Consider the following 17,961-nt stretch of genomic DNA (forward strand, 5'->3'; position numbering starts at 1 on the left):
TGTAGATCCTTGTGTTTTTTTAAATAAAGAATTTTGCGTGCATATGAATCATCACATGCTGAAATGGACAAACATTAATATAATTCCAATCGTGTAAAGTTGGATACGATGAATAAGTAAGCATTATACTATAAAAGATATATATAGTTGCAGTCAACAAAACTTCTTGAAAGTACAAATCCTTTGCGTAGAAGATATAAAATACTTCTGGAATATATTCAAACTTTTTTCAAATGAGGGGAATAGCTATTTTACATTAGTTTTGCTTAATTATGTGCATTTTACATGGTGTGAGTGTCTGGGAATTTGCTAAAAGAGAACTTGCTTTTCAGGTCGTATGGGGTTGTGCTTTGGGAAATGGCAACTCTAGCATCCCAGCCATATCAGGGATTATCAAATGAGGAAGTGTTGAAGTATGTTATCAGTGGAGGTATCATGGATAAGCCAGAAGATTGTCCTGATCAGTTGTAAGTACATCTACTTGTTATATATTTATATTAAAAGATACGAACAACCAAGTGCACTTGTTCATCTTCTCTTCAAGGTGTACAATACACAAGTAAATATAATAATAGCGGATATTGAAATTATTTGAGGTTATTGCTATTCAAGTTCATACATTTATGTGTGTTCGTAAAGTAGGAATTTATCATGTAAATGGGTCACAGAGTTATCATGATTAACGTGGTACATTTCTTTTTGTGCAGGCGTGTGTAAATGTGTGTGTGCACGTGAACACAGACATGTGTAGTTGGTGCGCCCATATGACATTGTATGGATGCAGGCGTGTGTACGCGTGTGCAGTTCTGTTGACATAACCTATTTGTCTTTGCAATCATGTGTTTGCTTGTGCGTGGATTTACGTGCACCTGCTGTGTTTTCGCTAAGCAAGTTTTTCTGTGAATGCAGATACACGAGAACGTCGAATGCATTAATGACAATTTTGTCGTTCGGCCTTTCAGCTACGAGTTAATGAAGCTGTGCTGGCAGCAGAGCCAAAAGCAGAGGCCGACATTCATTGAAATCATCGAGATTCTGCGAGATGACCTCCCTGTATCATTCCGTGAGCAATCGTTCTACGACCAGGAGTACTTGAAAGAGCAGCAGCACTCGCTGCTAGACTGTCAGTACGACGACAGAGTTGGCGCTCAGATAGGGGAACTCGAGGAAATATCTCTGCACAGTCGCCATTCGGACGAATCGCTGAACATGCAGAATACGCCGCAGGAAGACTGTCATAACTGTATGGGCCAACTCGGCGACACGTCTCCGCACGAGGAGCAGCGCCCTCTGTCGGGGAGGAACAGTGCAATCAGCATGTCGGGCGATGGTAGCAAGGGCTCGTCAAAGGGCAGCAGTAGCACGACGAGCAAGAGCAGTGGCTACCAGCTGATGAACGGTGGTATGGCCAATGGTCATTTACATATGAGTACGTGCGTACCAAAGACGACAGAGTGCTAGCAGCGGTCCAGCTTGAACGTGTCGAACCTCCTCGAGCACGCACGCACGCACCCGCCGCACGACACGCGTACGCACGCACCGGCCGCACGACGCGCGCACGCACTCACCCGCCGCACGACGCGCGCATGAAGCGCACCCGCCGCACGATGCGCGCATGACGCGCACCCGCCGCCTGCCATCCATCGCCACCATGCCACAAACGCTGGCGACTAGTCACGCCGCGGAGGTCACCTCGTTTTGCGCCCCGAACGGTACGTGCCCTGTGGCTGACCTTGCGACCTTCGACCCATCACACGTGTCGCAGCGGTGAGCTCGCGTGACAGCTACGCCGGCTCTCTTCGCTCCCTCCGCCGGGGCTGCGGTGAGTGTTCACGAAATGCGGAGACCCTGCGCTGCCGCCGCCGACGACGACAACGACTCGCGTGGTCATCTGTCTCTCCGTCGTCCATATTTCCGTTGCGAATCCCCCGCTGCTGGGCCGGCCACTATTCCATGGTACACATGCGCACACGCGAATGTGTATGACATATGTCCCGTGGTACTTAATCATGTGAACGCAATCAGTGTTAGTTGTTAATCATGGGGGAAACACATCGGGGGTGTGCTGTGCACCGCGGTGCGATTGATGTATCTTTTTATGCGCACTTGATTGGGGGGAGCATTTGATTTTGACATTGATCAGGCTGGAAATACTGTTGCACATTTCTTGTTGGTTGCTGTTTCAGATGTTGCATGAATGTGGGTCATATTCAAAAATATTTTGCCTGCAGCCATTGTACGAAAGCCATAGCCAGAAGATATGGTATTTAGTGCATTCACTAGGTAACTCGACACCGTTTTAAGTCTTTTCGTACTTATACAAACAAAGCATATTAATTTAAAACGGATCTATAATGTTCACTTTGTATAATGTCACGTGCTATTTACATGTATCATCAGATGTTGGTGGTAATTATCACTCACTGTGTGTATTCAGAAATAGTGTGTCCCATCATAACCAGATAACCCAGCATTAATGTATTGGGACGTTTGTTATTTGCACATGTAAAAGATGTATAGCCTGTATATGTACTTGTCGAGTAATGACCAAGCACATCGTTAACCCATTATGACGTGCAGACGTGTCGTCGTCATCACCTTCTGCCAGTTAGCAGAGCTGGCGAGTCGTGGCAACAAGGAAGCGTGAAACGTTGCCTTCAGTAATGTTCATCCTATACCAGAGCCATTGAGCCTGTTGTCAAAAACGAAATTAGTCTTTACATGAACTTTCTCTTATAAACTAGACAACTATACACTGCTTATGAGAAACTCGTAACTTTATCATGTTTCTGGCAACCGTCTATGAGGAAAAGTTATTACTAATTAAAACTAATTTTAATAGTTGTGTTTTCTTTCTGACAACGGGCCCCTGGTTGTTGCCACGCCAACTTTTTGTCTAGAGCTTTGATTAATCCCACCAAAGTGCGTGTGTATCGTGCCCAAGGTGTGTGTAAATCGGGCAAGTGCTGCACATGTTTGGCAAAGACATGCGTGACTTTAGTCACGTCGATTGGGAGATGATTAAAAGAAAAACACTGAAATTATGTAAGGCGGCAAGTACCAGTGCTAACAACAAACGACCGCTAGAATTCATCACAGTATGAGAAGTTGTCTCGGTAAACACTTGGTGGACAGTTGCTCCAATCTATCAGGGATTGCTCTGTGTGTTGCAGTTGTCCAGCATCTCTGTGTTTGAACAGTAAACACGGGTAGCTGAGTAACGCGAGGTTCTGTGAATATACAGGTCCTTATTATGGCTGCTTAAGGCCACGATGATTATGATGTAGATTTGAGTGTAACTTTTCCATCGGGTCTTATAACGAATGTGACGTGTATGGGACCCACGCATGGTCTGTATTGTTGGTGCTTTCTCTAGTCACATAGTTAGTGATAAAATGATATAAATTTTGCTAGTCACACTGTGAACTGAGAGCCTTTGCGTTTCTGCATGTATCATGAAGTATTCCTTCAGTTCAAGTTGTAAATAATGAAATTGCTCTTCGTGCAGTAGGGAGGCATTAGATGTTACGTACCTGTTCCAGACTAAACAAAACTGAATTACATCTGTAGAAATCACCACTAAGCCACCTGCTTCCCTATGCGTAAAGTTAACTAACGTATATGTGTTGCTATTAAATACCCATGCTATATATCTATATCTATACCTATAGATATCGATATCAATATAGATATAAATATATACACACAAATATACATGTATGTATGGATATTGATTATTACTCATAGATGAGAAACTTTTGATTATCAGTGGTTTTAATGATCTTAATCAGATGGAACAACCGGCATCCTATCCGCTGACTGTTAGTGCTCCTTATTTATACAATTTATTTGGGGATATAAATTGCATGGTTGCTAATTTTGCTGAATTGTCTGGCAGCACGTATTGTTTGCAGATCCACACGTTAAGTTCATCTGCATTCGCAATGCTAAAAGATATCTGCCTAGTGTTTGCTGTTTACTGAAGTCTATATTTAATCATGTTTAGAATAAACCATTATAATGCGTCTGGTTCTAAAATTGAATAACTGGGTGGTATTATGACATGTCACAAAGAGCAAGGTATCATATATTGCATGCATTGATTAGAGCTACATGGAAATTTAGACAGAATCAGTTAGTTGGTTTGTTAATTAGGAATTTTTTTTCAAAAAGGTATGTGCTTTATCCTTTATAGCCAGAATCACGACAGTAAAGGCTAAGGTTTCTTTAGGTAAACTAGAGTTATTGTTGCTGTAGTATGTTATTGAATTGGCTCAGTTGCTGGTTGGGATATGATTTCCAGCCAGCTATTGAGTAATGATTTCTCATTTAACGTGAATTTCTCGGGATAATGGTTTCATGTTTGTACCGTGTGATATATATGGATGAACTATTCCACTTAAATAAGGTGATGTTTTAACACTAATACTAAAGCGCTGCTGCTCACTGTGGGCTGAGAGTAGATGCTATCATTACATGACGGTTGTGATTTATTCCGAGGTTGCAAGGATATTCATTGTCTTTTATATCCTTGCCTGTATCTATATAATCAAGAGTGCATAATAGAGATCTCTATTATGCACTCTTGATATAATGAAAAGTGCACAGTCATCTATGTAAGTGCGACTTGCAGTTGACTCATCCATCACCTGAAGCTGGTCGTGAGATAGCTGTGATTGTTGATTTCCTGCTTTTACATCTGCTCATAATTTACATGTCAGCATCGTTTTAAGCTCATGTCCAGGGATTGGTAGGAAATGCTTAACGCACGACATCTATTAACATGTCAGCTATTGTATGTTTATTGTTTTATACAGATTTAGCGTCATCGTAAAAGATATTAGTAAGAGGCAGACTTGTGTAACCTAAATTGCTATGAGGCTAATATGGAGATTTTATTGAAGCGCTGGGACTTTAACAGGAGAAAACACTATAATTTATTAACAGTAATAGCAATTGTAAATGTCAATAGCTGCTTCATCGTCATTTGGTACTTGCAACCTACTGCGTTGGCTAGGTAATGCCTACATGTTGACACCTGAGCGCCAGTTTTAGAGGCACGAATGCTGTTGCAATCGTGTCAGTGAGGAAGTTTTAATTAAGTGAATGGTGGGGGTCAGCCACTGGGACGTTTACTGGAAAATTAGTGGAAGGAACTTATTTGCTCTATGTATGTATGCACATCGTCATGTTTGTAATCAAACGCTTGCTGTCGTGCAAATTCAGGTGTACTCGGAAGTTGGATTGCTGTTAAACCGATAAGGTTCTCATAATTCCTTTCTGAGAAACAAACTATCGGGTAGGCAGCGGATGCAGGTGTGTACGTAATTATCATATTTCTATTTATCAATGTGGTCGTTTACTTGTCGTTCCAGTAAATTTCACAGTGGCCAAAACAAACGCGATTGTTCTGGTTTGCCAAAATTTGGCAGAGTAGACTAGCATGCTTGCAAGAGCCTCGCTTTCACGCGAGTCCATGATGCTATCTACATTTCTATGTTGTTTTGAAGTAAATGCGTGTTTGTCTGTTTCTGTAACATTCGATAAAATGTACCAGTCTATGGAAAAGGTATGCTAGCAATGTAAACTATGTAAATAATGTATATACATAAATAATCAGTTGCATTTGTGCACGTGCAAATTGTGTTGTTTGTAAATTATGTGCCATTGAACTGGGTGAGCAAATGGACAATGCTAATGATATTTAAATGATGTAATATAGAATTTCTAAACAGTTGCAGTGTGTTTTGATTTTATTTATTACACAGAACAGTTTTGTATGTTGCACGATGAGAGGGTATGAACCATTTAGAAGCAATCCAACAGGGGACGTGACTTAGCTAATAAGACTTATGTATTATATGTATGAAGCTTACAGAAGGTGTAGAAACCTTATATGCAAAGTCATTGCATATTTAAATGACATTAATAAAATCAATCAAGCACAGCTTATCCACCCCGTGGATCACACGTACCTACTTATTATAGGATAAACCTTGAAAGCAGGCATGTATCCATTAATGGTTAAAAAATAAACCAGAAAATGGCAAATGCAACCGACTGAAAAGGCATCATTTGTTGACATAAACGACGACGAGCATTAAACAGTTTACAACGTAGACCCTTAACGCTCAGTGAGTGATTCACCAGTCGGAGGGTTGTAGATGGCGTACGATTGTCAATTCTGCACTACACAGGTAGGTAGAAGGCTGCGGGGCTATTTACACACTGAGACAGGCAGTCGTCACGTAGGTGAGATTGCTGTTGCTGAACTAGTGCCAGGACGTTTTGAACTTCCCAAATCGACGGTGCGTAGCTGGCAGACTGGTCGCATGCTCCCTAGGCCCGCGCCACGCTGGTGGCAGACTGGTCGCACGCTCCCCGGGCCCGCGCCACGCTGGTGGCAGACTGGTAACATGGTCCTTAGGCCCGAGTTACACCGGTAGTAGAGTGTTTGCATGACCCTTGGGCCTGCACTACACTGGTGGCATGGTAGCCAGTTCGATCAGTCTGCTTAGGGACCGTGGGCCCCAGCGCCCATCTTCATTCACAAACAGCACGTTCTTGTCTATGTACATCTGCACATTGCCAAATCTGTACACTGGTTTTCCCTCCTGCGTCTTGTTTGGAATCGGCATCATCAATATACCGCTCTCCTCTGCACGACGCTCAACAATATCCCTGAAGCTAGAGGGTGCCACGGAACTTGAGAGTGATGAGCTGCTCATGATAGCCTGAAAAATTGCGAACAGGTGTCTGCTTAGTACACATGTAGCAAATCTAGAAATATAAAGCTACGGGTGCTTCACATACCAGTGAAAAGGGAAGACCAACAGACTCTTATTTGGAAACGTAAATCTATATAAATACACACATGGATCATCTACAGTCAAACCTGCATAAAAGGATCAGCCTAGAGAACCTACAAGTGTTCTATTCTTGTACAATGCTATTCTTGTAACAGAAACATTAGTCTTAAGTGCTATCTTAGCTTTTTATCAGTAGCCTTAACTTCACAATGATTCTGACAATGGCTCCGTGTTCACTAACACAGGTTTGACAATACACTAATGGGCATAGCTTTACAAACAGGTATTCATATGCACATATGAACACGTGCATCTGCACAGGCATATCGGCATGAAATGCACACGTGCCTCGTATTCAGTTTTCTTCTTGCCAGAAGCATTTGCCTCCAATTTCTCTGTTTGGTACAGGTAGGCTATGTTCTCTCTGGCACCTGGCTGGTAAGCGGCCAGACCTGGTGATGTCACGGATCGGTTCATGATGTCCAATGCACGGTTAATGTTTTCTGTGAAAAATTAACACGATTGTCAGCAACAGCAGAATGTTAGATGTACAGCGCTGCAGATGATGTGGTTAGGGTTCCTCTGGTGGTTTTAGAGGCTCTTGAAGAGATTGCCTAATTTAGCTTTGTAAGATTTAAGGTTAATGAACTGTAATTGACATACTATACATGATTACAGTTTATCCTTAAGCAGACACATCTTGAAGTTATGTCAGGACACAAGCTACCATTGTTGTTTTCATTACAGAATTAGGTGCAAATGCAATATGACAATTCACTTTTTGATGCAGTAAACATTTTTTATACCAACTGTATTCCAACAGATAATACAGTGAAATTGCCACTATTGCTTCAGCTTGTTTTTCATTCTCTAAAGGTGGGATGTGTCAACGGTAGCACCGTACAACAGGTCACTCACGACAGAGCCAGGAGCAAAACACAAGGTCCTACACACACCTTTTATGATCGGATCATTCAAGAGGCGCTCACTAAACATACGCTTCCAGCCCATGTACCATTTGGTTACTTCTTCGTAGTTTGGATTGCTGTTCAACCACGAACACAGTACCTGCGGAATGAAATCATGCAAAACACGTGTTGCATTAAGTACTACTTCTATCTTGGCCAATTGCTATCCCTACACAACAGGCAGGTGGAGCAGGTGGACAGGTGGAGCATGGCAAATGCTTATGTAACTCGATAATGCATTTATACTGGAGATGTCAATCTTTATTCAACAACATTACTATAAAGGCAGCCTAGTCAAAAGCATGAACTTTTTAACACTTTTGTTCACACATTAAACATAAATAATATTAATGGAATTAATTAATGCACAATATCTTTAAACTTTTAATTAAACACTGAAAATAATGTAATTGCAGTGGGGTTGGTGGTAGGGGCTTGGGAAAGGGTGAATATGCAGGTACTTTGTAATTTCATGCACAGCAGTTTTATGCCCACAGGCGTGCAGATTATGCAGCACAAAACAAAAACGCTCGGCAAGTCGGGCACAAATCTGCAGCTGCTTATAAATAGGGGCAGACATAGACCCACCTGAAGCCATTTTGAAAAGAAGTGCTTTTCCAGAACGTTGACAATGCATGAGCTGGGAAGAAGGTCCTGCCACGACATTACCCAGTTCCAACCATCTGTGAAGCAACACAGACCACACACTCAGTGTCATTTGGTAAAATAAAATGAAAATTGCTGAGTAACTTTTTCCCATGTTGAATGAAAATCGATTACCACGCATGTATGAATAGGATAAAAACTTTTGTGTTACTGCATAACAACAGCCATGGCAAAAATGGTTTTTTCACACATACACCTTGTCATAATTCATCATAAAGTATGGCATGCACATCTTAAAATAGTGATAACCATATAATGCACCTGCCATTATATTTTTTTTGGCAATCCTGTTTTCATGGTACTGGTAACTCACCTAGATGTTGCTGGTGTGGGTTTATAACGAATTCCTGCATTACAAGTTGCAACTTTGGCACAATGCACCTATGGAATGGTGTAAATGTAACATATTTAGTACCTGCTACGCATACTCTTCTATTACATTTACGAAAGTAACACGTCATGCAACAAGAGCATCACCAAGTTCCCAGAGAATCTACAGGAAACGGTTTACTTCGAATAGAGTAAATTCACTCTCACACAAATACATTGCCCTTAACCACACATATGCTTCTGTCCCCTTCACTATCTCTGTTCAACGAAAGCTCACATTCACTCTACTGAATCAAAAATGCATCTCAGGCGCAAGTTCTTTGCTCACCGCATCAGGAATGCATCCATGGTCCCGCGAGAGAACACCTTCACCCAGGGTTGGATCATCAGCCGAGCAGATGGGTCGCTAGGATGCCAGTTTGTGAGGCAGTTTGAAAGCTTGTTTCTGAGGGGTGCATACAGTGGCTCCAGTCTCTTACCTTCAATGGTAGCAATAATGAGGCTTTATTGTAAGCATGAGTGTTACTATGGATGGCAGACACAAGTTTACATATATGTTTATATATAGACACAAGTTTATATATCGTACAAAGATGCATCTAGGAAGGCACCCATAATCATGCACATTATTGACTGGACAGTGAATAATGGATTAGGAAAGTGAGTATGGAATCTATCGCACACGCACCCATCAGAGGGAGCCACGGGTGCAACCAGGCGTGTATGGGCATCGTGTCGGTGAGTGGATTCCAGCTCGTCACTTCGGCGTGCAGACGTGGCATAACGAGCTGATCCAACACATTGTGCAGAATCCACGTGGGTAACAGAGGCATCCAGTTTTCCACGAGCTCAATTAGTGGCTCAGGCTCCCTAACCTGCCACCGCCTGAAATACACATTGGTATGGCTTATTAGGTAAACCAAAGCCTTTACCTGATTCAGACACTACTAGTTCTGTGTGATATTTTTAACAAATTCATTTTTATATTCAATGTTGGTACATAAAATTCATCGGTAAGTGTGGTATTATTAATTGTTGTATCATTATTGATTGACAAAATTTCATGTGTTTTATGTGTTGTTATGTATTTGTTTGTATATTGTATGCGAAATTGTTTGTTGAATATTAACAAAAGATCACTACTTACATGACACTGGTCCTGATAATAGGCATCCATATCTCCCAAACCAGCTGCTGATAGCTATCCATGTTCTCCAAACTTTGCCCAAACAGTCTAGAAGTGCCAGATACATAGAGTAATCAGTGTCAACACTGGTGTTGTTCTACTTACAGTAATACACAATTACAAACGTAATGCATTCCAGAGAAAAACAATCATAATGTGAAATTTTGTAACATTAATCACATAGGAAAAAAAGAGTTCGGTTAGAAAAGCTCATTCATTCCTTTAAAATATTACATAAGAGCAAATTTTCGTTTTGTAATATGAGTAAAGTAATTTCGTAACTTACAAATACTGTAGCGGCGAATTTATGTAACCAGAGTTATCATAACACAGAGTATTACTGTACCCTGTCCAAACCAGAATGAAAAAAATCAACATAGCATGCTTGCTCATACACACAAAATGATATTTTCCCTATGCCCTTTTACATGCCCTCAGGTACCATATTACCTGAAAGGTAGGGCATGAAATATACCTGTTGCCATCCTCAAGAATATCTTTCCAGTGCTTGAAAACCTCCAATCCCATTGTGCTGTCTGCCAATGGGTCCCAGTCCACTAAAAACTTCTTCACCTATTAAACATTGAAATACAATACCAGATACATTTATTTGTATGCAAATATTGCAAGCATCATTAAATATGCCAGTTTTACATTAGAATTATGTACTTATGATCCACCCACATTTATTAAATACAGCAAAGACATAAAGAAACTGGCCTCTATTTTTGCATTATTATCATGATTACACCACATACTTAGGTCTAATGAACAACAATTACGTAGAATGACATGCGCTGAGGTTTGTTTACTTAGGTATAGTGTCCGATATGTAATTCTAATTTAACCTCACCAGTGGATAGACAATGGCCACAGCCAAGGATGATAAGTCATACATCTTGTACTCCTCAAAGAACTGCTCCTGAAACGTCCGGAACATGTCTGCGCACTCAGTAAGGGTCAACGGATCGGTGGCGCCCTCTTGTGTTCTCGTCTCCAGGCTGAATAAATGAGATAATAAACACGTGCCTTTGATGTTGGAGGATAAGAGGAACTAACACATACTACGCTTAATATACGGACGCAGTAACGAATATGAATTGTTATATAATTCAGGTTGAAACAAGTATACGTTTCCTTGAACTTTTAGTCGATTTGCTTAACACTCGACATTCAGAAAAATAACAACTGATAATTACAAAAAATGTGCAGAATATCAGTCAAAGATACAAAAGAGAGATGAAGAGGAATGAAACTATTTCTTTAGCGTATATTGCTGAAGTGGATGTGACTGCTGGTCGATGAGCATAAGATCATGACGTGTATGAAGTATTATCATGAATTCACATAATTCAGGTGAGATGAAAGATAACAAAGGACTGACAAGAGACTAAGGACAATAACGCTGCGTTTACACTATCGATTTTTGTCAGCAAATCGTCCGAGTCGTGCAAAATAGAACACATTCTATTTCTCCAACTCAGCGACTTGACTCCCGACTCCGACTCCAACTCAATCGAATTTCAGCCGATTAGTTGGAATGCACTTGAAATCGGTACAATTTGCTGACAAAAATCGATAGTGTAAGCGCAGCTTAAAGGACTGACGAAAGATGGAGGATGACGAGGAACTTGCAAAGCATGAAGAATGAAGAAGAACTGGCGCAAGATGAAAGATGGCGGAGAGTGAAGGTCTCACTCGCACCTTTCTACAAAGTCTACAATCTCGCTCAGCCGCTTCAGCTGCTGGGCTTCTTGCTCGATGAGAGTGGACAGCTTCTCCTCCTCATATGTGACATTCACCACAGTGTCCCGCTCGTATCTCAGCTCTCGGTCGTTCTACGAATGAACCGAAAAAAACATGTACGCTGAGTGCGATTTCGATTTTTACAAGCAGCTAGAGATGGGCAGAGATTAAGCAAGATAAATTTGAGTATTTAGGCACATCTATTTTAACAGCTCAGTGGCTGAACTTGTTGATATTGCTGGATAACTCTGATGGGCAGTCATCACACAATTTAACACCTGAATGACTTGGCACTATAATACCGATTCCCATCTAGGTACCCCCGAAACCAGCTAGGTAATGACGAAATCGAGACGCGCCAAAGTAGCGCTCGAACCGGCCCTCTTTTACCTTTCCATTGGGAAGTCGACACAGGGCAGAAACAGAGCGATGGTGACAAACAGATGCAAAAATGCAGGCTTACCTCCAGAATGTCCTGCTCTGACATTGACACGAGGGTACTGAGATTGTGCAGGAGTTCAGGAAGCTCAAAAGCCCTCTCAGCACTCGTTGCCTGTAGTTCTTCTTCCACGTCAGGTTTGTCGTGCTTCCGCCCCAATGCATCATAGCCTGTCAGATGCCACAATAAATTTATCAATGTTATATCACGAGCCCAATTCACTTAGCATGCTCACAGAAAGCGTAGCAGATAAAAAGTGTGATTAATCAATCAATCAATCAATCAATCATACTTCATCAACAGGGCAGATTCCTAAAACCAACTTTAACGAATAAATAAAAAATCAACAAATAAGTGTTCATCTATAGGACACATAGATTGCAAGGCTGAAAGAGAAACTAATATTAGTGCCAACCATCTATAAATAGTACCCACCTCCCTTTAGCTCCCCTTAAGGATACACTCAAGCTTTTTGCATGAGTATTGCTCCAATGAAGAATAAATGTTTATTGACCAATGAAACAAATCAATCACACACTTTATTTATAGACGAGATGTATTTCTATGCTCAAGCCAAAAAATATCATGAAATTTCCAGCACCTTATTATGTAACAAAACTAATTTTGAATTTTCATGTAAAAATGACATTTTGTATATTGCTCAATGACCAGTGTGAAAGTAAAATTCTCACGACAAGTTAAACACAATATGCACCAAAATCACACATCAGTATTTTTCTTCTAAGTTTTATATTTACCAAAGAAAAGAGGAAAAAACTGAAAAAGAGATTGAAAATTCAGACAGAAAAATACCATAAAAAACCATAACTTATAAAAGATGGAACCTAATATCAAACCCTGACACACTTTATTACAGCAATGTGTTCCCATTAAACATGTTAAAATGAGTGTAAAATTCAATTATTCCAAATTGTAATGATAGAGAAATGTCCATTTATACATGCGTATCCTTAATTGTGCAACACACAATACAGCTTACCGTGTAGGACTCGCTGCTCTCTCCCAGTCAAGTCAATCACTTTCACCTGGCTCAACTCACTCCTTGGTTTTTTCTTGCTTGTCCTGTCAGAAGATGCCTGTAGCTCCTCTATAGTCTTATATTTGTAGTTTGCTTTCTTCTTCTGTGTCCCAAGTAAATGTAAAGATCAGGATGGAAGTCAGTGAAGACAGGGAATATACATGGTTAATTCGTCCCGCACTTTGTGCCAAGAGTTTGTTCAGATAATCGTGAAAAATAAAAATGCTGAAATGTTCCGCTTTTCTTTCCTTACATTTGTGCATCAGTGAGTTTCTTACTGAGAGTGTAACCACTAGGACCGATAATGACAATGGTATAGCTTGACTTATTGAACAACACCGATTAGCTATAACATGCTTAAACAGTTCACATAGAGGAAACACTCACACCAGCTTGTTTCTTCCACTGACGAGTTTCCCCTATACCACCCTCCTGGTCGTCTCCTTCCTCCTGACTAATCTTGGCCTTTCTGCTTCTCTCTGGACCATAAGCTCCTGTACAAAAAGATGAGCATGATATTATTATACTGTGGCACTTAAAATTGTAATGCAAGTAACAGTGATGATCGTTCACTGCCAAAGGTATACAAAGTCATTTGCACTAATATGGAAGAAGACCAAGTAGTTTCACTAATGACTAGTCCTGCCACATAGTGGAATATAAACTATGTTTTACTAATTTGGAACAAAGATTCACTAAGTATGAGCTAGTGGAAGTAGTTCCAGTCACCACTAGCTTTGCCACTCAGAGGAATAATAACGGCTATATGGCTCTCACCTATTGCCCCCTTGCCTTTGCGTACGACAGCTTCCACTGGTGTCACGATGCCCTGTTTGTTCTTGCCGATACCCTTGCCTGGCTCGTATCCCATCTGCAGTAGCAGCTTTGCTCCGATTCCTTTCGTGTGTTTTTCCCAGCTTCCGAATTCTCTAACGTGATGGAACAAAAGACATAACATAATAACGTCAAAGGAGCAGGTTTATGCAAGCGAACAATGTGAGGACGTGTAATCATAAGGAAGCAATACTAAAGCAATACGAACAAAGTCAGAGGTTTTAACTTTTAACTATCAATTAAATGAATTATTTCATAAATAACTGCACAATCAAGAAAACTATAGCGAAATATAGTCTCACCTAATAGCGAACATGTTACTGATTACTCCAGTATAAAAATTACCATAACTTTATGCTGTTATGGTATATAAAATCTTATATAATATCTATCTATAGTATCTTTTGGATCGCGACAACTCATTTGCAATTGGTAACAACCAGACAAAAGTGCATCTCATTGAGTGACATAATGCTTCTAGACTGGTACAACGTCTCTATTGTTTAATTCAAGTTACCATGTCAAAGTACAGAGACGGGGGCTTGACTTTCGAGAGAAACAAGTGGTATAACCAAGTAACCGTAAAGGCTGTTTAAATTCTTGCATTAAGGTTACCACACTGATTAATGTTTTGTTTGCATCCCTACTGGTTCTGGTAAGATACAACCATTAAACATATTTGTCAGTAAAATTAAAAAACAAAAGTTCTCTGCAAATAAACTCATTATACTTCCCAAGGGTGTCAGTAGCTCAACATTTGTCCAAAGGTAACATAATTACTGGCTTATTGAGATGCAGTCTAAGCCATACTAAGATGGGCTATTCTTTATTATTATTCATTATTTATTTATTATTAATATATTTATTATTTATTCTTATTTATTTATTTTATATTTATTCTTTATTCTATATTAGCTTTTCTAACTTCCCAATTATATTAACTTCTAAATAAATCCCAATTATATATCCTTACATAAATTTATGCCAAAAACTAAATGCTTATTTGACCGAAACAACTCAGTGCTATCAGTTACGTGATAAATATCGAAGTACACTTGCCGAATGACGACATCAATAGAAATATAAGCTAACCAATAACCATACTTACTGGTCACGCTGTTGATGAGACCTGTAACTTCCAGATCTGCTAGCACTGACTTCCTTTCCTCGCCTACCACTTTTGGATTGCATGGGGTGCTTCTTTCTGCCAAGCCCTATCCTATGCAGCACCTCTTCATCGTCATCATCCAAATCTATTAACATGGGGTAATTGGTCTAAAATGTCTAACACGTTGCTAAGAAAAACTTTCCAATGTCATTCATGGAAAATGTCAGACTGACAGAAATTTAAATACAATCACTGAAATATTTACTAAACACCTCATACGACTATTATCAAGAGCTAATAATATTATTAGAGGTAAGAGAGGTATTAGAGGTATTATTAGCTCTTGCTATTATGCTAATTTTAATAGTTATCCTTGACGGTCAGTCGTACTCGTTATTTTAGTATATAGTGAATAACGGCCATAATAAGACATGACATAATTAGACATAATTAGGGGTGCACCGGAACTTGGATCCGGCCAGATAGTTCCAGCATTCAATTTTTCAAAGTTCCGGTCCCAACCCTAACCCTAACCCTTCAGGAACGGCCGGAACAGGAACTTTTTCCTAATTTCATTTCTGCTACAAGCGTCACCAAGATCAAAAGATCAGTCACTGAATGTAGTTGAGCATCAATAGAATCAACTTGCTGACAATATAGTGTTAACAACTTCACACTATTCTGCCCAGAAAACGTTTGCCACTTGAACATCAGCTAACTAACTGAACTGAACCTAACTGATGTTAGGTGATTCACGAGATTTTCTTTTAAAATAAAATGCTCTTAGAGCCACAGGAATGGCATCTGTTTGTTAGTTGAAAATAATCGACTAAAACCAGGGATACTGCAACATGCAGGTTTTGCCACACAATTCGCTCGCGAATAAGATGCCAGAATTATGCACTGTAAGCAGATGATTCATACACTTAACAACCATCCTGTAATTAGAACTTTGTAGAATTGAGAACAATGAGAGCAATGTAGAATGTGAACATGTAGCCAATGAGAACATGTATATATAATGAGAACATGAGAAAATGAGAACATGAGAACATGAGAACATGAGACATAATGAGAACATGTGACATAATGAGAACATGTAGAACAATGAGCATTGTCCTACTCGCCTGAGTGATGTGCCTGCTAATAATATTTCGTTCAGGCCGAGTGAGTTTGTGCAATACTGGGCCAATTAAAACTGTCAAGTTTATTCCCAGCTTAAGTTCCGGTTCCGGCCATGTATATATAGTTCCGGCCGGAACTTTTTTCAAGTTCCGGCTGGTTCTGGATCCAGCCAGAACTTAAAAAGTTGGATCCGGTGCACCCCTAGACATAATCAATCAAAATGTGACTGACCAAATTAAACCTATAGACAAACTATGCTTCAAGTTAAATATATCAGCTAGCTAGAATATGCACGTGCCTTACCATAAACATAACTATATATTGTAGAGATATGTAAATGGTATTACCTTAGATAGCCACATTATATGTGATTATATTTTTAAGAATCACTCAAGTTATACAAATATCTCAATTAAAAATTACAACTTCTTTCCGAATATATATATAATTTTTACTTTTAAACTTATCTTATGTAACTTAATTAACCAAATTTATGTTATATAATTTAGAAATTATCCATTACCTTCATCCTCTTCATTTTTGCTAATTTTCCCATCTGACTGTTTGACGCCACCACTGATGAAATCGACTGGTGCTACATAATTCTTCTTTGATTTCTTCCTGCCATGATTTGGTCTGTCTTCGTCACTAGACCCTTCCTGTGCCCAGATGCCTATGGAGCATAATTATAATTAATATGCATCATGAAAGACATGGCGATCGAATGTATATTTATTCTAAGATAAACCTGACTACTACACTACTAAACCTGCCATTTGAGCACAATAGTATCCCTGAGAGGGTCTATGTCCCCCAGGGTACTGCCGGAACGTACCATGGGTACGGTCCGGTATACCGGAACGTACCTTGGTACTAGGGCTGTAACGATACACAAGCCTCTCGATTCGATACAGTTCTCGATATTAGCTTTCTCGATTCGATTCCTTCGATTCGATTCCCAAAATATTGAAATGTTATCTTATTTTTTATATTTTCATTATTTTGCAATAATAAATTATTAGAAATTGACAATGAATACTAAATGGTGAATAGACTAGAGAGTCTAGAGAGTATATATACACTGCACAGTCGCTGAGTAACATTGTTGAGTAACACCAGAGCATATAAATCAGTGATTTATATGCTCTGGTAACACTCCACAGTATATAGCGAAGTGCCGCCATCTATTGAAGGAAAAAAGTGGTATCGAAATGGAATCGAAAATACGGGGAAAATATCGAGGATCGGATCGAGGGAAGAGAATCTCGATCCGATTCGATTTCGGTGGATCGTTACAGCCCTATTTGGTACTATCTAATATGCCGGACCGTACCTCGCCTACTCCACTAACGAGTCTAGGGAGTCGCCTACGCCTACTCCCTAACCCTAACCCTAACCAGAACCCAAACCCTAACCATATCAGATAGTTACCAGGGTACGTTCCGGCAGTACCCTGGGGGACATAGACCCTATGAGCAATAGTATTGATCAGGACTCATGAATCATAATAATGATATATAATATCTTTCTATCTCTCTCTCTCTCTATATATATATATATATATAGAAGTAAAGTCACACACGAACACCCGTGTAGATAAAAACAAAGTCAAGGTATAGAATAAGGGTGTTTAAAGTTTAAAGTTTACGAGCTCTTCATCAGGTCATCATTCCAATGTCTGCTGACCTGATGAAGAGCTCGTAAACTTTAA

At 39.9% G+C, this 17,961-nt stretch overlaps 2 protein-coding genes across 5 annotated transcripts in view; one reads left to right on the forward strand and one right to left on the reverse strand.

Annotated features, from left to right (window-relative positions):
• LOC106807522 (insulin-like peptide receptor) overlaps nucleotides 1-1,544 on the forward strand; it is a 29,133-nt gene extending 27,589 nt beyond the window's left edge. For both annotated transcript variants that reach the window (XM_014809879.1, XM_014809880.1), the window contains 2 exons: nucleotides 333-467; nucleotides 963-1,544. In XM_014809879.1, the coding sequence (XP_014665365.1) occupies nucleotides 333-467; nucleotides 963-1,461 (634 nt within the window). In that variant the 3' untranslated portion in view covers nucleotides 1,462-1,544. The remainder of the gene's footprint in view (nucleotides 1-332; nucleotides 468-962) is intronic.
• A 4,197-nt stretch (nucleotides 1,545-5,741) lies between these two features.
• LOC106807520 (tuftelin-interacting protein 11-like) overlaps nucleotides 5,742-17,961 on the reverse strand; it is a 14,222-nt gene continuing 2,002 nt past the window's right edge. For all 3 annotated transcript variants that reach the window (XM_014809874.1, XM_014809876.1, XM_014809875.1), the window contains exons 3-19: nucleotides 16,774-16,923; nucleotides 15,126-15,270; nucleotides 13,961-14,112; nucleotides 13,571-13,677; nucleotides 13,145-13,286; nucleotides 12,169-12,314; nucleotides 11,664-11,797; nucleotides 10,813-10,960; nucleotides 10,435-10,532; nucleotides 9,921-10,007; nucleotides 9,462-9,658; nucleotides 9,102-9,252; nucleotides 8,757-8,824; nucleotides 8,366-8,460; nucleotides 7,766-7,877; nucleotides 7,158-7,312; nucleotides 5,742-6,734 (exon numbers count right to left, since the gene is read on the reverse strand). In XM_014809874.1, the coding sequence (XP_014665360.1) occupies nucleotides 6,477-6,734; nucleotides 7,158-7,312; nucleotides 7,766-7,877; nucleotides 8,366-8,460; nucleotides 8,757-8,824; nucleotides 9,102-9,252; nucleotides 9,462-9,658; nucleotides 9,921-10,007; nucleotides 10,435-10,532; nucleotides 10,813-10,960; nucleotides 11,664-11,797; nucleotides 12,169-12,314; nucleotides 13,145-13,286; nucleotides 13,571-13,677; nucleotides 13,961-14,112; nucleotides 15,126-15,270; nucleotides 16,774-16,923 (2,345 nt within the window). In that variant the 3' untranslated portion in view covers nucleotides 5,742-6,476. The remainder of the gene's footprint in view (nucleotides 6,735-7,157; nucleotides 7,313-7,765; nucleotides 7,878-8,365; nucleotides 8,461-8,756; nucleotides 8,825-9,101; nucleotides 9,253-9,461; nucleotides 9,659-9,920; nucleotides 10,008-10,434; nucleotides 10,533-10,812; nucleotides 10,961-11,663; nucleotides 11,798-12,168; nucleotides 12,315-13,144; nucleotides 13,287-13,570; nucleotides 13,678-13,960; nucleotides 14,113-15,125; nucleotides 15,271-16,773; nucleotides 16,924-17,961) is intronic.

The sequence above is a fragment of the Priapulus caudatus genome, unplaced genomic scaffold (genome assembly GCF_000485595.1).
Source record: "Priapulus caudatus unplaced genomic scaffold, Priapulus_caudatus-5.0.1 Scaffold220, whole genome shotgun sequence".
Lineage (NCBI taxonomy): Eukaryota > Metazoa > Priapulida > Priapulimorpha > Priapulimorphida > Priapulidae > Priapulus > Priapulus caudatus.